A 24,102-nucleotide genomic window follows, 5' to 3' on the forward strand; every position below is an offset into this window, starting at 1 on the left:
TACTGAATAACATGGTAATGTTATTATTATTTTTAATGAACCACACACAATTGAAATCCTCCCCCTCCCCTGCCAAATAAAATAATAACGAATGTCTCACTTCTTTCCACAACAAAATTGTGCTCGGTGTCTCTCTTCCATGTGGAAGCGGATGTCAGAGCAGAATTGTCTCTTGAATAATAATAGATGCATGGAAAAATATTATTAATTGCTGTGTTAGCTTCTGTCATTGTTTCAGCTATTCCTGCTGTGACAGGATCAAGATTATTGCATTTTCCAACCATGCATATTTTGAGAAGTAATATTTCCTGAGTGAACTGTTACTATTATCATTACTGTTCCATCTGGACAATATCATTATGGCGTCTCTATTGCTCCTTTTGGTTTGACACCCATTGTTTTGTAGAAATAAAAAGTGCAGGCAGGGTTCTTTTGGTTAAATTTGTGACATTATAATTTATGATTGAAAGAAGTTTTAGCCTTGCATTGGAGATAGCTTCTCTATTTTTTTCTACCTAATCATAATATAAAAAAACTGCAATATATATATACATAGACTTTTAAAATCCAACATATACTGTTGTCTTTATTATCCAAGAAGTATAGTAAGACCTTCCATATCTCAGCAATAAATTAAGCTGAGCTACTACCGGTATTCAAAATCCACCATGTTACACACTATAATAAATCTTATTTACACACACACACACACACACACACCTAAGTTAGTAACAGGTGTGTGGAAATTATCCTTGCCTAGATTGAGAATTGCATTTGCAAATTTCCTTAATGAACGTCTCAGGGAACACTTGACTGTTTTTGAGAGTTCCTTTCTGGCTCACAATGTTAACAAATGCATATTTATGGTGATGTGTGCACGTGCCTTATCATGTTGCCCATTGGGAAGCTAACATGGTGGAAGACCACTTGGGAATCCAACTGCTCCAGGCCAAAACAAACATACCTGGAAGCGCGCGCGTGCGCGCACACACACACACACACACACAGAGAGAGCAGAAAGAATTCACTCAAATACGGAGAAGATACTCATCAAACAGAAAGATTTCTTGGTCAGGTGATCTGGTCATGTGGTTCACAACAGTCAGTGAGAGTTTCATTTCTGTGTGCAAGCATACACAACACCTAACTTGGTCATCCATGCAGTTTCATAGCACTTGAAAGTTTGGGCTGAAATATTGTATTGCAAAGCTATTTAAATTGCAGTCCATCTAGACCAGGGGTGGTCAACCTTTTTATACCTACCACCCACTAATGCATATTTCTTGATGGTAAAATTTCCTTACCGCCCACCAGTGCTTGATGGAAGGAGGATTCAACTTGTGCCATAGGAACCCCCCCCCCAACCTCCCACCTAGAATCCTGAAATGCCCACTAGTGGGTGGTAGGGACCAGGTTGACAACCCTTGATCTAAACTAAGGGGTTTACATTCAATAACTTTTTTGCACATCTAAAGCAGCTTGGTCAACCTGAACACTGAGCACATGAAGAATCTGGTTTCATATTCTGAGCCTAAGAATAAATGGAGGAAATCACCCAGAATTTGTAATTCATCTGAGTATTAAAAGTTGGACAAATTTATATTCTGAACCAGAGAATTGCAAACTGGTAAGATTTCTAATTAGTGCAGGGCTTTAGAATAAAAACAAACTATCATTTTCTTTTTAAAGAACTTAACTATTTTTAAACCCATATTTCCCTCTCAATTCTTCCTGATAATGCTAACATGGTGTACAAAAAGGCCTAGTCATGTTTTTGCTTCCACCTTCAACAGCCAATGCTATGAAGCACAATGCACCTGGTAATGATTGGTAAAGCTCCTCTAGGTATACATTTTCTATTATTTAGTATAAAGCCACACTCTAGATTGGTTGATGTAAGTGGACTCTCTGGTGCTTTGATCAGAATTGGTAATATTTTTTGACAGGGATCTATTATAGAATAGGGAAGATTGAAATTACTTTGTCTGGAGATGAATTAAAGTTTTTCAGAGAAGTAAAAGTGGTACGATAGAGCCATTGTCGCTTGTGGTATATTGACTTCATGGAAATGCTTCAAAAACCTGTCTAGCCATGGTTTACACATGAATTACTGTTGTCTCTGTCAATCATACCACTTCCTAGTTCATGAAAAACTTTAGTCTTACTTTAGTAATATGTAATAATGGAATTGTGGTTCAGGTTACGGGGTTGCCATATGCCCTCTTTTTCCAGGTCACATTCTCGTTTTCATGCGTAAAGTCGTCATAGCAATCCAAAGTAGAAGTTGGCTAATGTGTCCTCCTTTTTGCTCTTCAAAATATGGCAGACCTCTCTGTGTTCCACCATGCCCAAGAAGCAGTATCCTGACAAAACCTTTGTAGAAATGGAACAATGCCTTATGTTGTTTCTCTAATCCCAAAGCTGTTTTATTATTCAAATGCTCCCATGAGAGTGATGAGTGAATCTGGCATATATGGAAAGGGAAGATCATAAGGTCCCAGAACACAGTCTGCTTCCATGTAGAATGACCAGATTAAACAGTAAAATACAGACAAGCCCATGCAGCCAAACCATTTGTTTCAAGACATTTCCCACATGCCATGATTAGTGTTTACAAGTATCTCCAATGCATTATTTCATTAGGAAAGGAGTCTGCTTTTCTAATTTGCTTAGGCATCATGTGGTACAATTTGAACTAATTAAAATCTAGGCGTTCTAAGCCTGTTCTCAATTAATATTCTGGAATAATAAAGGAAAACAATGTAGTTCTTCATATTGTAATAAATCAACACACTAGAAAAAATGGATTTATGTGCTGGTTGTAAAACTGGGGTTAATTTTCTAGCAACACTTCTGTATAAGATCAACCTACATTTGATGGTAATTTCATTGTTTAGTTTTGGGCTGAAATATTGTATTTTAATGCTCTTAAGCGGCAGTCCTATGTTCCCTGGGAAGGTGCCCCAGGGGCTGTATTATGTTTTGGATCTCCTCCTCCTCCAAGGGCAGAAGGAGATTTCCCAACTCAAAAGGGAGGGTATTCAACCTCATACAGCCCATCCTGACTCTGTGATCCTTGCCTTACTCATCTCGGGGCTCTGACATCAGTTGATGTCAAAAGAGAAGAGGGCGTGCCAGGCCACCTTGGCTGAAGGCTCCGAAAGATCCAGAAACTTTCCATTCCCTGAACACATCCCTGAAATGGGTGGAAATATATGCCCAGGGCCAGGTTATATTTCAACCTAGGCAAGCTACCCGCCCCCCAAAAGTGCTATCTTCATGTTCAAAAACAGATGTCTTGTAGAAATGATAAAATTATTCAAAGTACAAAATAAAAATAAATAAAAACATCAGAAATTTATAACAAATATCACAAAAACTAATCTATATAAAACTCTGCCCCTCAAAGGTCTGCACCCTAATCAGCTGCTTAGTTGCCTAATGATAGCACTGGACCTGTTTGTGCCAGTCACAGAGTGTATTTTCCCTCACTTTGAAAACAATTTTTTTGGGGGGGGGGTCATTCAAAGTGAAAAAGAGGAGGATACCAGAAAGTGGGTGGGAAGGAAGGAAGTTAAAACATGGCTTCCTCCTCCCTTCCGCCCTGCTGCCATACACCCAGCATGGCTGTTCATCTACATTCCTTCCTTCCTTCCTTTTTTCCCATTTGGATTGTTCTGCTCATGCTGAACTTATGAAGGAATGGTGTTTGATATGGTAGTCTTGTTACCACTTTGTTGTTCACATAATCATGTTAAAAGACTTAATTGGAAGTGAAAGTGCAAAGTAGCAGGGAGTAGGCTAGCAGCATTGCTATGTAATAGCAGAATTGAAATAGCTTAATTAGCTGACTCAGTCATGCATCGTGCCTAAACTCCAGATGACAGGAACTGTGTAGGCATTCAGCATTGCCTCATAAATGGTACTACAATGGGGTGCTTGCCAGTTGTGTCATTTGGCAATTGTTCCGTAATGGTAGCATGAATATCATGCTTACAACTCCTTTCACGTTTTATATATTTGTGGGCATCATTTTCAACTCCTCCAGCCTCTTTTCTTTGTGTAATAGCTACCACTTTTGCCATAGTCATTTTCTACTGCTGGGTTGCCGATGCCCTTAAGAATGTTTGAAATGGAATATATATTTTGTCTCCAATTTTAAATAGCAGTTGAAGGTCCCCCTCCCTTTTTTGCACCTAGATCCACTTTTCACAGTACTAGTTCATGTATCTGGGGAATAACTGATGCAAATAACCGAGAATCAGAATAGGCTTCACCTTAGTAGTATCTACTACTAGTATGTTAGAAAATATTTTAATAATGTTTCATGTGTTATCTTTCCAAACAGCTTGTATGTCTGCAGTGGCAGTCCTTTGAGCTTCATGGGTGCTGCCCCAGAGGCCTCCCAACTTTGAGGGCATCAATCAATCATTGTATTTGTATGCTGTCTTTACAAAGCTTAAACTGTGCTCAAGGTAGCTTACACCATGTGAAAAATTAGTAACTACAAACATAAAAAATGTAGTCATAAACAATAAGCAAAACATCAAAAAGTCACAACCATATACATCATAAGATCTGGGGGGAAATCCCATTGGCCCCCACGACTGGTCAATGAAAGCACCAGTTGGCCATGTGGACAGGAAACTCTTCCCCCAACTCTCCTGCGGCTGTGCCAGGCTGCAATCATCACTGCTGTCCAAAATGGCAGGTGGTCTTTATGACAGATCTTCCTTGCCACCAAAAAGTACTGGATCAAATTTGTTTTAAGATGAACTGCTGAGACGCTTTGAAAAGGCATTAAATCTTATGTTACTTAGGAAGCCATTAACAGGCAGATTTGGTAGAACTGTGCTCATCTGGACACTTTGTTTCAGAAAGGTATTTGCGTGCCGAGGCACCAAGAGGACCCCCCAATAACTCACTCAGACACCATAATTTTTGTTAAAGTTTTTGGCATTAAAATTTTGGCCACAACTTTTTTATTAAAATACAATCAATTAAATGTGAGTGGTTGCTTAGTCATTGGTTCCCCAGCCATCTGTCTCCCGCCTGGGACAGATCTGACTCCCTCTAGCCTAGTAGGGGAGTCAGTAAGTAAGCACCACCTGAGAGAGGACGGGGCAGGGAACCACAAGCCCTTCTTTGTCCTCTCCCCAGATGCTCCCCGCGGCTCATGCGTGGTCCTGACCCCTAGCGGGGATAAACAGACAAACATGTGGAGCCCGGGATTCCTTTAACGGAATACTTCTATATGGCATCAGCAATCACATGAGGGTCAGGCCCAGCCAAAATCCGTACCCCTCTACCAATTATTTGAACCAATGACTAACCGCAACCTTACAAGTTGTGACTAGTTGCAGTATGGTAAGCAAAAACCACCTGACACCAGCCAATTAGTCAAGTGGAAAAATTCCTACCAGGCCCCTGAATACAGGCGACCACCTAGACAGGCACTGCAAGGTCAAGCAAAAGGGCCTAATAAAGTGGAGGGTGGGCGGGAGATTCGAAGCGAGCAGCAAAGAGATAGCACAAACTGCTCCTTCGGCTTAAACATAGCAAGGGCTGTCAATCAACAAATTGCAACAAGCAAAAATCCCCAGCAACAATAAATCCACCAATCAAAGCCGAATATCAGACCCACCCCCAAGGCCCTGGGTCGTCTTGTTAGCCCTGCCGCAACCCATGCTCTCTCCTATGGAGAGAACCTGCTTTGCGTGCCGAGGCACCAAGAGGACCCCCCAATAACTCACTCAGACACCATAATTTTTGTTAAAGTTTTTGGCATTAAAATTTTGGCCACAACTTTTTTATTAAAATACAATCAATTAAATGTGAGTGGTTGCTTAGTCATTGGTTCCCCAGCCATCTGTCTCCCGCCTGGGACAGATCTGACTCCCTCTAGCCTAGTAGGGGAGTCAGTAAGTAAGCACCACCTGAGAGAGGACGGGGCAGGGAACCACAAGCCCTTCTTTGTCCTCTCCCCAGATGCTCCCCGCGGCTCATGCGTGGTCCTGACCCCTAGCGGGGATAAACAGACAAACATGTGGAGCCCGGGATTCCTTTAACGGAATACTTCTATATGGCATCAGCAATCACATGAGGGTCAGGCCCAGCCAAAATCCGTACCCCTCTACCAATTATTTGAACCAATGACTAACCGCCACACAAGCCTAGCTTGCCGCCAACCACTCACAACCCCAACCATTCCTTCAACCCCCCTAGGACATCCTGTAACCAAATATCATTCCCCTTAGAGGACAAATGCACACCATCTGTACGGAAGAAATCAGTGGCCTTAAAAGTAATTTGCGGATGAGGAATGCACACCCCACCCAACTCCAAAACCCGCTTAGCTGCAGCACTGGAGATACGTTTCCGAGCATGCTCCATCGCGGCGGGACTGCGACTGCCCCACCATTCAATTCTCTGCAACAAGTGAGACCAAAACAATTTAACATTAGGCAACATTTTAAACAATTCCCCCAAGTCCTTAAGGATTGTGGTGCGCAACGTGAAGCAATCGAGAGCTGGCAGATCATTTTCACCCAGATGGATAACCAGCGCATGAGGGTGGCCCGTGGAGGCCACCTGAGTCCGTAACAGGGGAAGCAATTCGGCCCACCGCATGCCACGCCTGGCCATCCATGATACACACACATGCTGAGGAAGGCCAAGCCCTCGGCCTAGACCGGACTCGTCCGCTCTGACTCCAGCCCAGTGGACAATGCTGTGCCCCACAATCCAAATTTGAACTGGCTTATGACCTGGAGAAACATGAAAGGACAAAACAACAGAATCAACAACGTTTCCTCACATAGCGCTTATAAGCGTCAGACTTCCAACGACCCATGTTTTTAATTCTGTCCACAGACAAACCCCAGTGAACAGCCGTCGTAGCCGCCCCAATACGAAAGGAATGTGGCGCGTACTCAGAGGCATTGAAGCCACAGGCCGCAATGACTTTCCGCATCACGCGAGAAAATTGCTGCCGAGTCAGAGGGGCCCCGTCTTCATGCCTCAGAAACGGACCACCACCCGGGGGCCTAAGGGGCAAATACCTAGCTACATCCTTCACTGGACAAGGGCCCTCCTTACCTGTAGCAGGCAAGCGAACCAGCGCTCCCTTCCCCAGCTGGTCAGTCTTAGAACTCCTGATGGTAAGCAGGACCTCAGACTGAGAAAGGGTGACATCTTGCAATAAAAGACCCCTAGAGCCAGTGGCTCCAGAAGCCTCCCACACTACTTCACCTACACGTAGGGCCCCAAAAAATGCAACAGAAAAAGCTGCAGCAAAAAGCTTGGCCTCATACCTGGACCAACAGGCCACTTTCAGCTTAGCTCGCATGCTGGTCAGCAATTGAAAAGTGATTGGCCGCCTAACCGGACCACGGGGAGTTGGGCCGATCCTATTCCAACCCTCCAACGCCTTGCGCACCACAAATTTGGCGCAAGGATCCCTATCAAAAAAGGATTTGCTAAAGAAAGAAATCGCAGCCGACTGAAGTTTTAACGTCTTTGCTGCTCTACCCAGCTGAAAAAGATGTGCAAGGTATTGCAAAACCTGCGCCGACGAGGGGCGAGATCCCGCCCCCACCCCCGAAGACTGGGAACGGAAAGCCAAAAAATTTTCCCAAGCCTTTCTATATGATCTAAGCGTGGAAGGGGAAACAGAAGCCGCTACTCCCTGCAGAACTAATCGCTGCCAAGGTTCCAAAGATGATCCGGGAAATATTCCGGCAACGGCTGGGCATCCGGAACCAGGGACCTGAACCGTTCCATCTGAAAACGGGACAGAGCATCGGCAATCTCATTAGTAATGCCGGGAATAAAGCGGGCAGAAAACACTATATTAAACCTCAAACATTGCAAAACAAAAGCCCGCAAGAGGGCCGATACCCTAGGAGATTTAGACGATTGCTTGGATAGCACTGTCACCACCGCCTGGTTATCGGACCAGAAACATACGCGATGATCTTTGAATTCCTGCACCCAAATATGGACAGCTACTACAATGGGAAAGAACTCAAGAAAGGTTAAATCGCGCGTGATGGCCTCCCCCTGCCACTCGCGAGGCCAACGCTGAGCACACCATTTACCCTTCCAGAAAAGCCCAAAACCCAGAGAACCAGCTGCATCTGAATGAATTTGAAAATCATTGTGCAGGTTCAAAACATCCTGCCACAAAGAAACACCATTAAAATCACGCAGGAATTCCAACCACACCCTTAGGTCCGCCTTCTCCCCAGAGGACAGGCGCAACCTATGGTGCGGGGCCTTCAAACCGACCGACCGCTTAATCAAACGAGCGCAAAAGGGGCGCCCGGGCGCCACCACCCTACAAGCAAAGTTCAAGTGACCCAACAACGACTGAAGTTGCCTCAAAGTCAGTTTGGGAAAACGGAGACTGTCTTCTATTACCCTCTGCAAGGTAGCTATCTTGTCAGCAGGCAAGCGTGAAGTCTGCGACACCGTATCCAGCTGAATACCCAAATAAACTAAAACAGTAGAAGGGCCTTCCGTTTTTTCCACCGCCAGGGGCACGCCCAATTCGTTCGTAAGAGCAGCGAAAGCCTGCATCAAAGCTGCACACTCCCCGGTATCATGCGCTGATACGAACAGAAAATCATCCAAATAATACGTGACCCCCCGCAGGCCGGTCTTAAAACGCAAGGCCCACTCCAAAAAAGTACTAAAACACTCAAATGCCGCACAGGCTACAGAGCAGCCCATCGGCATGGCCTTATCAAAATAAAAGGCCCCATCAAATTGAAAACCTAAAAGCCAGAAATCATGCGGATGAACCGGCAGCAACCGAAATGCCGATTCAATATCGCATTTCGCTAATAGTGCACCAGGCCCAAACTTCCTAACCAATTTGATCGCGTGATCAAAAGACGCATACTTAACTGTACAAAGGTGGTGAGGAATCATGTCATTCACAGATGTACGTCGGGGATGGGACAAGTTGTGGATGAGACGAAACTCACCAGGAGCCTTTTTTGGAACTAAACCCAATGGGGACAAATGCAAATTACGGAACGGGAGAGACCGAAACGGGCCCGCAATGCGGCCCAAGGAAACCTCCTTAGCAATCTTTTTGCGGGCCACCTCCGACATCTCCCGCACCGACTTTTGGTTTGCAGGATTACGTGCAACGGGCGTCGAGGCTACCGGAATCCTGAAACCAAAAGAAAACCCATTGCTAAGGTACACTGCCGCCTTTCTGTTAGGATACAATTGCAACCAATCAAGGAGGGCAGGGACTCTAATCGGGGAAAAAGCCAACGAGGAGAGGACCCTATTGTGCGGTCCCGGGTGCGGAAGGCGAGGGGAGAGCAGGGAGGGTTGTCCTGGAGGCCTGCTGCGAACCTCCCCTGCCCCCTCGAAAGGGGCGCTTACCGCCAAAACACCTTGTGGCCGGATGATTCCCTGCACATTTTTGACACACGTGCAAGAACTTGCATGCCTGACGCTGGCAGGACCCCTTATTGTAGTCCCAACAACGAAAGGCACGAAATGGCTTCCCCCCCACTCCCTTTTGTTGATGAAACTCTACCGGCTTCCTCTCAAACGAGGGAGCAACGTACGTAGTCCACACATCCAAATCCTTCCGGTCCCAGCGAGCCGTATGGACCGAAGCTGCCCTGCGCCTAAACCGTTCATCATAAGCAATCGCTGCCGCCTCTCCAGCCATTGCAAAGGCAGAGCGCACGATTGACTGATATATGAACAAATGATGCCCTCTACGCGGATAAGCCGCAGAAACAACCCCGGCAAACACTTGAAAACAGTCCAGCCAACGTTCAAATGTCCTTTCAACTTTCGGGCCCTTAGACCGCTTCTTTGAAGAGGCAGTCCCCTTCCCTTGGCTAACTGGGACTTCAGGTGGGGGGGCCAACTCGAACATGTCGACATAGCGACCATTCAAAATCCTGGATCGCAACTTAGAAGAAAGGTGACTACCCGGAATGATGTCCTTAGGCCGGTTAGTAGAAACCTTCACCTCCGGGACTAAGGCACCATTCAAAAAATCCTGAATAGCACCATATCTAGCGCGATGGGAGTTAGCTCGGCGTTGCCAAATCCAACGAGGCAAGCCTGGCACCGATTCACCATAGCCCCAATACAACCCCAAGGAATCATCAGATTCATCCTCAGAAGACAAAGAGGACGTACCAGTGGACGCAGAAGAAGATGTATCGTGCTTTCTAGAACCCTTACGGGATCTCCTCTTGCGTCGCCGATGACCACCGAAAGAAACTCTGGGCTGCACGGGCAAGTTGTCCTCCACGGAAGACTCCGAATTCACATCACAAGCTGGAAGAGCTGGAACGAGCTGAAGAGAAGAAGAGGGGGCAACCCCCTCGTGAGAAGGACCCGCTATTGGCTGAGAGTCCCGCCGCCCCAGGGAAGAAGACCTGTGTGAACGCTTCCTCTTCTTTGGCGGCAGGGTCAACACCCCTGCCACTGCCTGCGTAGCCGCCTGGACAGCCACCACTGGCGGGGCAGCCGGAACGGCCACCACCTGAGGAGCTGAGGGAACAACCACCCCCTGGGGAGCTGGCGGGACAACCACCCCCTGGGGAGCCGGCGGGACAACCACCCCCTGGGGAGCCGGCGGGACAACCACCCCTTGGGGAGCCGTCGAGATAGACGCGGCCCCCAACTGCGGGCCCGCAACAAAAACCCCGGAAGGGGCTACATCATCCTCCAACTCGCTGGACGGCAAAGAGTCAGAAGGCGACTCCTGCACCACACCAGCAACCTGTGTGGAAGTGCTGGGCTGGGGAGTGGGGCGTTGCAGGAGTGCATCCAAACCCGAACCAAAGCGCGCTAAGGCCTCCGGATCCCCTGAGAGACTAGCCAAAAAGGCTTCCACGCGGCCCAAAGCAGAAGTAGGTTCCGGCGAGCGCAGAGACTGGGAGGGCCCCCGAATAGGCCGCTTATCGCGCGCCTTCCTGGAAGCCATAACCTGGGTGGGAAATACAAGAAACAAATACAATTAAGTGCAAGTATATCACACAAGAAGCAAGCAAGCAGAACCACACTGGCCAATGCCTATGACAAGGCACATCCAAAACAGAGGAACACCGACCCCAGCACAAATAATAATAATAATAATAATAATAATAATAATAATAATAATTTATTATTTATACCCCGCAAGAGAATCACTGCAACCAAAAAAATGGCAGCCAAGCAAAGCTAAAGCATGAAGCCTAAGCAAAATGGCCGCCAGAAGAAAAGAGGGGAGGGGCCACAGGAAAGACCAAAACACTCAACCTGACAAAAATAAAATAAAAATAAAAATAAAATTCAAAAATGGCCGCTGGACAAAATGACCGTCACACAAGGTTGAGACCCTCGGCCCCCAAACAAAAATGACTACGCCACCAAAAGTGGCTGGCGAGCAAGGCCGCGTCACGTGGCCCAACGTTAAAAGCTGAAAAACCCAAAATGACTGGCTGCAACAAATGAAAATTCCAGGGACACCTGGTCTAAGCCCACAACCTGCAGACCGCTTGGTCCCCCATCCAATGTATAACCATCCAGGAGCCTGCTTAGCTTTGCAACTGTGCTAGCAGTTTTAAGGCTGCACCACACCTGGTCTACCACAATGGAAACACCAAATTTTCACCCTTACTCAACACAGGGCAGAAATATAGGCGCCTTCAAAGCACCCCCGCTAGTCGCCCCCGCACGCGGCACAAAACCGCCGCAGGGTTCCAGCAAAAGAGCACCACGAGCGCCAAACACCAGGTCCACGCGGCGGCAAGGACGCCAAAAGCCGCACGAATGAGGATTGCAGCGCTCCCGCGAGCAACGCGGAGCTGCCTGCAAAGCAAATCAAGCACTCCCAGCCGCCTACAACGCCAGGGAGCACAGCGAATCAAAAAACGCAGGAAGCAACACACACACACACACACAAAAACCCACTAACGGCAAGAGGGCGCTGCCAAAGACAGCCCCCCGCCAAGCCAGCTAAAACGAAGCCGGCGCACAGCCGCTCCAACTGAGAGGAAAAAAGGGGGCGGAGGCTAGCAGTGCGCCCCCACGAGATCGCAAAGCCCCAGCGACACCAACCAGCCCGCTCACAAGCAAGGCAGGATCGCAGCAAACAACCGTGGGGGGGGAGCCTTAAAAACCTCCCCGCAAACCGAGGCCGCGGCCCCAAGCCGCAAGCAGAAGACACACAGCCTGAAACGAGCCCAGAAACGCCGCTCCGCCACCCAGCGCGACACCGGCACAAACGGCCAAAGGGGCAGTAGTAACTAAGTCAGAAGCCGGTCACCAGGAGGCTCCGAAGGACCTCCCAGCAGCACCCGCTCACCCCGTGAGCAGGCGGCGCTCGGGAGAGCGCGAAAAAAGATGGCGCTTTGAGGAAGAGGCGCGAAAGGCAGGAACGCGCCCGCGCCTCTCCCAATCACACCCAGGCCTCCCAAAGGCACTACAGAAAAGCCTACTGATGCCAACGACAAAAATAAGGTACGGAACGCACCCCAAAACAGCGCGGCCTCCCACCAATACCGGCCACCCTTCACAAACTTAAAATGGGAGGGGGGAACCCACACACGCACCCACCCACCGGGGAACGAGAGGTGCAGATGCGGGGGTGGGGGGGAAGGGGGAAAGGGGCAGGGGAAGGAGATTAAGACAAGGTACAGGAGAAGTAGGGAAGGCCAGTAATGAAGCAGAAGAAGGAAAGGAATAAAAGGAACCAAAGAAATAAGCGTATCAATCAAGTTAAACCAAAGTCCTTCGCTGAGCAGAATCAGAGGTCCTCTCAGATTCGAAGCGAGCAGCAAAGAGATAGCACAAACTGCTCCTTCGGCTTAAACATAGCAAGGGCTGTCAATCAACAAATTGCAACAAGCAAAAATCCCCAGCAACAATAAATCCACCAATCAAAGCCGAATATCAGACCCACCCCCAAGGCCCTGGGTCGTCTTGTTAGCCCTGCCGCAACCCATGCTCTCTCCTATGGAGAGAACCTGCTATGCCAGTCTGAGAGTGGCCTCCTGTTTTCTTCACCCATGTTTTTATCACTTGCCAAACTGAAATAAAACTTATCTAAATAATTAAGATAAGCACTAAAGGGCTCTGTATGGTCATATCAACAAAACTCTCAAAAATAGAACTGCAATATAATCTCTCTAGATTAAACAGTCTACAATGGTAATCATGTTTGCATTTAAACATTTTATTCTGAAAGGATTACAACACTGGGCTCATTTTTTTCCCCTCCCTTTCCCCAGACAAGAAGGCGACACACTGACTCAAACAAAATGTATTTGTTCTCTAAAAATTTAACTTGCACAAATTTTATAAACAAACTGTATAGGTGTATGAAGTTTTGGCTGATTTAATCAGTAACTTATGTCTTTGGATTTATATAAGCTTGTTTACTCAAGATGCCTGCATTGGAAATGTTTATACTAAAAATACCTCCTATTTTATAGCATTTGAATTAAAATCTATATCATTGTAACATTATTGCTATGGACTAGTGGGCATGACATAGTACCCCATGGAACTCTTCCTTCCTTTTCTTCATGCATGCAGAATTACCTCTCACCATGAGAGTGGGATGTGCCCAACAGCATGCACAGGGCATGGATTGAATCTTGCACCATGTCATCCCTCACCCTTCTGCCAAATCATATATCCCCATAACAAAAAAAGAAGAGGCTAGATATCAATGCTACTAGTTACTGTGTACTGTGATTACTCCTATTTAAGTGCATTTTTTAAATTGCCTTGATCTTTTTCTACTGTATCTTTAAAAAGTATTTTAGCAGTTTTGTGGGCCCAGTAGTATAAAAGCAGGGTAAAATTAAAACAAACAAAGGAAGAAGAAGAAGAAGAAGAAGAAGAAGAAGAAGAAGAAGAAGAAGAAGAAGAAGAAGAAGAAGAAGAAGAAGAAGAAGAAGAAGAAGAAGAATTTCTTACATGACCTTCACCAATCTAAACATAATGGTCTTTGGTCTTTCATTCTGCCTTTACAATGGTTGTAATGTATCTGTGAGCATCTCCCCTGTATGGATATTGTCAGTGTTCATCATAATTCTGCAAAATGAAGCAGTATTATTTATAGAAGAGGAGCCTACTTGTATCAAAAAGTACACTTAAGAAAATTATAACCCACCCTTTATTCAAATATCTCAGGATGGGGAACAATAAAATAATTTAAAATAACAACCTGCAACAACAACAACAAAGGAGCAGATAAAATTCACATAACAGATTGCCATAAAACTATAAAACAGATTCTAACTGAACATTAACAACCTCCAAATGCCTTAATGATTTGCCATGTTTAAGCTAGTGTCTAAGTACTAAAAGATTAGACACCAGTCAAATTTCAGAAGTGATGGAGCTCCACATTTGGGACACTGGCACATTTTCATGTCACTGCATAGTGTATACCTCCTGGCAGCAGACATTAAGAAGAGCTTCCCTAACAGAGCTTAACACTTGGCCAGGACTATGCAAGGAAATATTGTTCTTCAAGTATTAAGGTTCCAAGTTATTCAGGACTTCATAAGTCATCACCAGTACCTTGAATTCTGAATGAAAATGTATTGACTGCATTTTGCACTAGCTCCAGTTTACACGTTAATCTTAAAGGGCAGCCCTACATACAGGGTACTACAGCAATCCAGTCAGGAGGTTATCAGGTCATGGATTACTGTGGCCAATTGGTCTCTGTTCAGGAATGGCCATACCTGGCCAATAGAACTCTGTACCACCAGGGACACTTGAGCCTCCATTGACCAACTTGGGTCAAGTAGTGCCTCCAGACCAAGAACCTGCTTCTTTACAGGGAGTGCAAGCCCATAAAGGGCAGGTAGAGTATCAAATTCCTAGACTCTAGAGCCACTGAATCAGTGTCAGTGTCTTATCAGGTTTTCATCTCAATTTATTCGCTCTCATCCAGCTCATTAGAGTGTCTAGACAATGTTTCAAAACTTGCAAAGCCTCATTTGACTTAGACAAGAAGAGCTAAACGGCCTCAGTCCTATATACCTGAAGGAGCGTCTCCACCCCCATCATCCAGCGCTGAGGGCCTTCTGGCAATTCCCTCATTGCGAGAAGTGAGGTTACAGGGAACCAGACAGAGGGCCTTCTGGGTAGTGGTGCCCACCCTGTTGAACACCCTCCCATCAGATGTCAAGGAAGTAAGCAGCTATCCTATTTTCAAAAGACATCTGAAGGCAGCCCTATTTAGAGAAGCTTTTAATATTTAGCGCTGTATTGTTTTTAACACTTGATTGGGAGCCACCCAGAGTGGCTGGGGAAACTCAGCCACATGGGCGGGGGTATAAATATTATTATTATTATTATTATTATTATTATTATTATTATTATTATTATACCCCACTCCAAATATCCATTGACCTTTCACGCAGCAGCTTCATGTGGATGTTAAATAGTGTGAGGACAAGGTAGAACGTTGAATGACTCTATGGATCAGCTGTCATGAAGTTGAGCACAAGTTCCTCAGTGCTAGCCTCCGGAACCATATCCACTGGTAAGAATAGAACCAGCATAACATTCTGCCTCTAACTCCCAGCCTACAGAGCCAATTCAGTAAGATATCATGGTCAAATGGTATCAAAAGCAGTTGAGAGATCCAGGAGAATCAACTTCCCATGTCTCTCTATTGGAAAAAGGTCATCCATCATGGTGACCAAAGCTGGTTCAGTTTCAAAACAGGGCCTAACGCAAGACTGGAATGGTTACTGATAACCAGTCTCTTCCAAGAGGGCCTGCCACTGACCAACCACTATCCTTTTGAGCACCTAGACCGAAAAGGGGGAAATTGTGACCAGGCACTAGTAATCTCATACTTGTGGGTCCAAAGATGATTGTTAGATGAATGGCCAATTAGATTCAAAGTGATAGCTTTAAACTATAAAGAACAGGACTCCAATACTTCAAGGACCTTCTCTCCCGATACAAACCTGCCTTATGATCATGAGAGGCCCTTCTGCATGTGCCTTGATGATGCAGAGTGGTAACAAAAGAATGTGCCTTTTCAGTAGCATCCCTTCAGCTGTAGAATGCTCTCCTGTGGCATTGTCAGTTTGTTGGAGCCAAAAAAATAGGACATCCCCCAAACATTGAAATAATGATGTGGTTTGATTTTGGGCCTTTATGTTTTATTTTTGGAGTGGGGTTGGAGATTTTTCCTGTTGTTCATTTCTGGGGGATGAACCCTTTTAATAACTAGCACTTCAGTTTTATAGCTATTGGCCATTTTAGGGTACTTCTGTACTGCATTTAATTGAGTAATGCACCATCAAATCTAATGCTCACCTCAATTTTCAGAACCTTGAAACAAAAACAAAAAAAGTATTTGCTGGCGAATGTAAATGTGCCATTGAATCTAATGCATACCTTAATTTCGCAACGTAATTTGGCCAAAAAAGGTGAGCATTAGATTCGAGGAAATACGGTATTTTGTATGTCATTTTGAGACTTTGGGGGGGGGGGTAAAAAGTGATGACTAAATTTAATAGAACTATTTAATTTAATAGTCGCTCCACCACCACCTTGTTTAGACCAGTGAGAACCACTCTCTGTGGTTCTCACCACAGTGGTTCTGTGGTTCTCACCACAGTGAGGCATTGACTGTCTCCAGAATCCAGAAAATCTCTGCACCCCCTCACCTTCACAGCACACTTTGGAGGCAAATGGCGAGCTCAATTTTTGGAATGTGCATGTCAAAGCCTCAAGCCATAGTTGTGCCATTTATACTATTTTAAAATAAAATGTAGACCACATTTCCAAAATATGGAGAAAGAGAGCATGAAGAGTCACTTCAGCTGAAAATACATTTTCAGTGATTTGTTCACCTGTCCCCACATCAATATGGCAACAAGTTCACGCATATGGCAGGCAAGAGAAGCAGCAATGTTAGGACAGTCTATGGTGCAGATGGAATGTCTCTTATCTGCAGAGAAGGCTGGTGTTTCGTGTTCATATAATCTCTTTTTAAATAAAAGGAAAAAGACTCATGATAGTACATAATAAATAAGAATTGGTCGTTTTATTTTAGTTTTCCTTTTTGGGTTAGAAATTTGTCAGCCGTCATTTACCTTTGTCAAGGCCTGCAGACCTTGGCTGTGAATTTTTGAACAATTCAGGTTCTTTCCCTCTGCAGAACTGAATGTCTGTATACTTTTTTTTTGGTGCTATTTTTTAATGCTATTTCTAGATTAAGCTATTTTCATAAAAGCAGAGAACCGTGTTCATGGTGTCCTTATAACCTAACTTGTAAGCAGCTCTCTGAAATATATACACTCTCCTGCATACCTGTGCAGTTGAAAGTACACAGGCCTGGCACCACTGTGTTTGCCACACATTTTCTTATCTCATAAAAGCATTCAATCAAAAGTGTTATGTTGCTCTCTAAGTATTTCTTAGGTAATCTTAATAACTTGAAAAAATGGAAGAGAAGCAGTCATGTATCTTGAAACACAAAAATTAACACTTTTGAGAGGTGGAAACCCAAGACAAACAGCTAAAAGAATGCAGAAGCATTTTAAAAACAGAATATTTTTATACAAGTGCACATCCTGTATTTAGATCATAGGCTGCTTCTAAAGGCATTTGTCTGCCATTTGAATATTTGGGAAAGCATATCCAATAACTTTAGATTTCTTACTCTGAACACAATTGTGTGTGTTTTTTAAAAAAACACCCTGTGATTGGGGTCTCTATCAAGCAACTGGTACTTTTCAGCGAGCCAGCCTTGAATGCTGGAAATCGCTTTGAATTCCACAGGATTCAATATTATGGTCAGTGTTGTCTATGCAATGGGATGGATCTTGTTAATATCACTGAAATGAGCAAAAAGTCTTTTTTCATCTAGAAGGATGGGTTGTGATTAATCATACACATAATCTCTCCTCCTCCTCCTCCATCCCAGTTTTTTATGCTGACTGGTACTAGTTATATTCCTCTCGTCTCTTGTGTTTAGCCCATTTCACCTAATACCTGTAAGCCTCAGTGAGTTGAGACCATCATTGAAAGTTCTGGATTGATTAACTACTTTGGTCTGCTTTTGCCAGGCATGAGCAACCTGTGACTCTCCAGATGTTGCGAATTCCAACTCTCATCAGTATAAAATGTGGGCTGAGAATGTCCCTCAGTACTGTATTTGATACCATTTTTTAGAGGTTGGTTTCTAGTGGCTAGTAAGTTGATATTAAAGTGATAAATGCTGAAAGGTTTTCCATGGTGGTTTTGTGAGACTTTTAATTTACTCCCATCTAACTAATTTAACGTTTATGTGTTTGGTTTTGGATTTATTTATTTACTGAACCAGCATGACCTTCACAAAGAAAGGGAATGGAAAGAAAGAAAAAAGTTATAACCAGGTAACCTTTAAAATACTCCATGCAGTCAAAAATTAGAAAAGGGAAGGAGTAAAACAAAACAAAGGTTTGAAAGAAAGCTAAAAGAAAAACTTGATTGTCTTAGGAAGTTAGTACATTCCAAAATGAGTGAATGTTCTTTTCATCTGCTAAAATTCTTTCCTCCAATCTCTACATACACACTGGACCCTGCTCAATGCAATCAACATCAACGTTTCCTTATTTATATATTCTTTTATTATACTGTAACTAAAATTATGTTTCAGACCTGTAGGGGGGAAACGTGATGAGTCCCAGACACTGCATTTTATCACTGAATGCTTTACAGCAATGAGAAACAAATGAGCATGAATTATATTGTCTCTAATCTTGAGGTGTATACACAGAATCATTTAGCAACAGTGAAGGGTACTGATTTATACAGGATAATGTAATCTGCTGTCAGTATTCTGTCAGGAATAGCCAGTGGAAATGCTAGCTAGGGTGTTTTCCTGGTCACATTTTACCGAAAAAGTATATAGATTCAGAGTACAGTAGAGTTGGAAGGGAACCAGAGGGTCATCCAGTCCAACCCACTTCTATGCATGAATTTCAACTAGCTCATACACAACTGATGGCCATCTAACCTCTGCTTAAAAGCTTCCAAGGAAGGAGAATCCAGCACCTCTCATGGGAGTCTGTTCCACTGTCAAGCAGCTCTTACTGTCAGCAAGTTGTTCCTGGTGTTTAATCAGAATCTACTTTCTTTTAATTTGAAGCTGTTGATTTGGTCCTAGCATCCACATCAGCAGAAAACAAGCTTGCTCCATCCTCTATGTGGCAGTCCTTTAAATATTTGAAGATGGATATAACATCTCCTCTCAGTCTCCTCTTTACCAGGTTAAACATACCCAATTCCCTCAACTGTTCCTCATAAGGCTCATTTTCCAGACCCTTGATCATCTTGGTCACCCTCCTCTGCACATATTGCAGAGACGCAGCGTGTCAATATCCTTCTTAACTTGCCGTGCTCTGAACTTGGACACAGTACTCTAGCTGTGGTCTGACAGAGGTGGAACAGAGTGGAACTATGCTTTCCCTTGATCTGGACACTATACTTCTGTTAATGCAACCTAGAATAGTATTAGTCCTTTCTTATGCTGCTGCATCACACTGTTGACTCATGTTAAGTTTGTGGTCTACAAAGACCTCTAGATTCTTTGTACAGGTAGTACTGGCGGGGGGGGGGCGAATAGAGGGCAGGGATACGTAATGGGTCAGAACAGGGTGGGAGGAGACACAGGGATGAAACCTGCCCTCTCCACCGTATCTCGCCTCAACTCGGGGACTCTGAGACTCAGGGGGATCTGAAGGGGGGCTATTACCCTCCATTTCACAGACTAACGCACAGCAACGCGTGCAGGGCCAGCTAGTTGTTTATAAAGATGTTGAACAACAATGGACCCAGGACAAAACCCTGTGGCACCCAACTTGTCACTTTCCCCCCAGGTTCATGAGGAATAATTAGTGAGCACTCTTTGGGTTCGGCCAGTCAACCAGCTACAAATTCACCTAGCAGTTACCTCACCCATCCACATTTTACCAGCTGCTCTGCAAGAATATTATGGGGAACCTTTCTCAAAAGCATTTCTGAAATCATGATAAACTATGTCCACAGCATTCCCCTGATCCACCAAGCTTGTAACTGGGATTGTTTTTCAGCCAGAACTCACCAGAACTGAGTTCCAGCACCTCTCAGGTGGGTGCCATTGCCATTGTAAGAGAACAAGGGATGCATTCATGGTGAATTCCAGCACCTCTTTTTCTGGAAAAATAGCACTGCTTCTCGTTCATATTAAAAAAAGAAAGAAAGAAATGAGATGTTATTACTTTTTTTTTTTTTAGAAACTCATGGTGCGTGAGATTTGAATTCATTTAAAGTAGCTAGGTGCTCCCTTGCTACCTCTTTTCCTATCTTGGGCTTCAGCTCCCTCCTTGTATCGTTTATTCCTTTATCACCGGGCTGCACACTGCTTTGCTTTTGTGTGAAGACAGAGGCAAAGTAGGTATTGAGCATTTCTGCCTTCTCTCTGTCACCCAATATCATTTCTCTGCCCCACTTGCTTGTTCTTCTTCTTGCTTTGTACATAGCCAAAGAAATCTTTTACATTTTTTTTTAACCTCTCTTGCATGCCTGAGCTCATTCTGATCTTTCACCTGCCTGACCTCCCACAGCTGTTGGCTACTCATGTGTACTCTTCCTTCATTATTTCTCCTTTCTTTCATATACACACATATACATACAAACACACACACAAACACATACAAAATAGAAAGTACAAGGAAAACGAAATGGATGAAAGAAGAAAATTAGGAACCATTGTAGTTTTCCATAAAATCCCGGCCTTTCCATCTGTCAGAAAGTTCAAACCTGCTATTTCTTTGATCAGATTTTAATAAAAATAAAAATAAGAGTACTGGTGAAAGAAAGGGCCCTAGTCATATCCCTACACAGTGTTAATCCAAAGGAGCCGAACACATACCTGAAATAATTATAAAATAGGATTGGGAGTTGGGTGGTCATATGCCCAATTTTATCTGTGCTCCCTTTTTTGTTTTTCCTTTGGAGGGGCATGCTTAAATTTGAGTAAGAGAATCAACAAGGTCCACTTTTTAATCTCCTAAATGAGGGTATAATGCAGGGCGGAAAGTCTGCTTTATCTTACAAAGCCTGAGGATTGAGATGTGACTATGAACCTGAGCAACTGTAACCAAATGGGAAAAATTTGAAAGAGGGCAATAGCTCTCCACCTGAAAATCCAAAGCAAGTGAGTCTTTCTTTCACAAAGTTCAAACACCACAACCTTCACAGTTATCACACAAACATGGGCAGCCAGTTCTGGCTTAATGTAACCAGCCCAGATGGATGAGGGTCAAGAGTCTACTTTATATTGCCCACCTCTCAGCCAAAAATCATCCTGTCTGCTGGAAGTCTGAGCCGCTTTTCTCATTTGTGAACTCAGTGTATTACAAACAAAATTTCCCTTTCAAAAATGTTTTTTGAAGTAAGCACCATGACAAGCTTTTAAATCATTCTATATAGCATTCCATCCTGCTAGCATAAATATGAATTTTCATATCTTTGCTATTGTTGAATTATCTTAATTTTCCTTCTTGGTGTCTTTGTTAATCATCATCATTTTCTCCTTTTGAAGTTGGGCTGATTGAAATTGCTGTTTGCGTATTGGCTAACTATACATTTGTTTTCACACGAAAAGAACAGTAATGGATATCTGTGGCAAAACATAGATTACTTCAGGACCAGAAAAAGCATAGTTTTATATCTGTATGAAATCTTTGGCTTTTAGTGCATAGAAGATTTAACCCTTGTCAGGTGTCTTGAAGGTCACTGGTTGATCTATGGATTAATCAGTTTAAGAGTGAAACCCAACCAGTGACAGGTCTCCTGTGTGTGTGTGTTTGGCTGTAACAGAATTGCGATTTTCTATAATGCTTTTAGTCGGACGATGAAACTCTGATGTAAAGCTTATCTCTGATCTTTGACTTTTGCCGTACTCATGGGATCCTATGTGTGTCTTGTAGGGGAATGGGGGCATGGATTTCTTAACATTTGACACCTGGCTCCACCAGGTTCCTTGTCCACAATCTTCGACCCAGCACTTTTCCAAAGCATTAATAAACCTTAAGCCGTTAAGCTGCATGGCCAGTGGGTCATAAAAAACTATTGTGCTTAGTCTTTTCTTCACTGATGGATTATCATATTGACATGTAATCCTTTTCCTCTTTTGTCTCTCTTTTTTCACAGCTGTTGTGAACTTGGATAACTCCGTGGTTGATTTAGAGACTCTTCAAGCCCTTTATGAGAATGTGAGTAACAAGACAAATATATATATAATGAATATATATATATATATACTCATTGTATCATTAGCACTTTTTGATTGCCTGAAAACCAGGGCAAAGCCATTATTTTGTGGCTATGGGGGTGTTGCTATAATAGAACAGTTTCCTGGTTCAAACTGAATGGAAAACACCATGCAGAAATTAAAAGGTCTGGGAAATTGTGTAACCCCTCAAAGACAGGACATTACAAATTAGTAGACTAAGACATGTCGTCTAGAATAATAGGAAAGCACAGTGGAAAAATTATGTTCCTACACATCAAAAAGTTAGTCAGAGGACATGTGCCAGATCTATTTGGTGCATTTTTAATAGTCAACTGCTGGTTTTATTGCAGAATAGCTGTTTTACATTTTAATCATTCTTAGCATGTAATAAAAGCCAGTATTAACACACATTAATATACTGTAAGGTCAGGGATTGGCTGGCACTAAATCTTATCTTTCGCCTAACATGAGTATATTTAAAATAATTATGTTAAAATCCATTTTCTTCCTGTATTCGCTTTTCTCACTTTATTTAATTGCTATAGTCTACATTATTTTCCCTCCATGTATCTAGTGATCTGATTTCACTTTAAAGCCACAAAACTGTCTGTTCATAAATGATATTATTGCTACCTAAATTTAAAGAAAATCCAAGGAGCGTTGAAGCTGAAATGGAAAGCTAAAGATCAGTACACCAATATATGCTCCCACACACACACATCTCAAGTGGGTTGGAAGAGTAACTTATACATATTTTTAAATGGCTTCCCTACCCCAATGCCTAAACTAAGTCCATAGCTCTCACTTCAGCCCCCAAATGATGTCAGCTTACATAGTCCAAGCTTGCTTTCTGGAGGGGAAGGAGAAGAGCATGATCTTTTGCCAAAAGCGTTTTCATCCTTCCTGTAGGATCTCTCTTTCCTAGTCATTGTTCCTAACAAAATAAATTCTTTCCAGGGCCACTAATGGAATTCCAGCAGCCCTGATTCCATCCCTCTGCGAGCTTACAACAATGCATATTGTCTTTAAAAGTACAGTCCCTGTTAAAAATTAGTTGCTGAGCATGGCTGTCTATTAGTTACTAAATGTGAATGAAAGCATGTGTAAAAAAAGGATATCTTTCTAATGCTTTCAAGAAGTTGATAGGTTCCAATAGGTTTCCTGTTGGGGCCATTACCGAAAAGATTTTTTTTTTATGTGCATTTGTACCCTGGATGTTGAGATGGCTAAAGGGAGCCCTCTTGGTTGTTCCACCACTCTCAGAAGCTCAGAGCTAGGTGGGAGTGGTGCCCCAGGAGAGGACATTCTCTGTGGCAGCCCCTAAGCTGTGGAACTCCCCATAGAGGTCCATCTGACATCTTCATTATACACCTTTGGACCAATGCTGAAGGCATACCTCTTTACCCTGTTTTTGGTTTATTTGTTTGTTTTTACATAGATTATGTATATTTTAGTTCAACTTTATTTTTGTGATTGTTTTTAACATTGAGTTTTAATAGCTGTAACCCACCCTGGGGACCATAGGGTGAATGGCAGGTTGTTGTTGTTTCTTGTGACATAGTGGGGGGTTTAAGATGGCTCATCTGATAATCTCAAAGGATGATAGGGTAAATGAAATATACTCGGAGTCGAGAGTGAACTTTATGCTCTTTATTTGGCTTGTAGTAGCAACAGAAGAAGAAGAAGAGAAGAATGGCTCTTTCCCCCAAACGTCTGCTTATATACATTATTTACACAATGGGCCTTATGTGGTTGGCTACTTCAGGGCTGCACCTGTAGGCCAATCAGGTTGCAGATTCACTTCCACCTGGAGCTGGATTGTGTGGCTC

At 43.7% G+C, this 24,102-nt stretch overlaps 2 protein-coding genes across 2 annotated transcripts in view; one reads left to right on the forward strand and one right to left on the reverse strand.

Annotated features, from left to right (window-relative positions):
• Positions 1 to 24,102, forward strand: part of FMN2 (formin 2) — a 170,877-nt gene that overhangs the window by 91,846 nt on the left and 54,929 nt on the right. The window contains exon 9 of the mRNA XM_035108373.3: positions 22,192 to 22,253. Within this exon, the coding sequence (XP_034964264.2) occupies positions 22,192 to 22,253 (62 nt within the window). The remainder of the gene's footprint in view (positions 1 to 22,191; positions 22,254 to 24,102) is intronic.
• Positions 6,168 to 7,348, reverse strand: LOC148686309 (uncharacterized). The gene is made up of 2 exons (XM_088665450.1): positions 6,880 to 7,348; positions 6,168 to 6,767 (listed from the first exon to the last, which is right to left on the reverse strand). Exons 1-2 carry the CDS (start codon positions 7,346 to 7,348, stop codon positions 6,193 to 6,195), a joined length of 1,044 nt encoding a protein of 347 aa, XP_088521576.1. The 3' UTR covers positions 6,168 to 6,192.

Source organism: Zootoca vivipara, chromosome 3, assembly GCF_965207765.1.
Source record: "Zootoca vivipara chromosome 3, rZooViv2.hap1.1, whole genome shotgun sequence".
NCBI classification, from domain to species: Eukaryota; Metazoa; Chordata; class Lepidosauria; order Squamata; family Lacertidae; genus Zootoca; species Zootoca vivipara.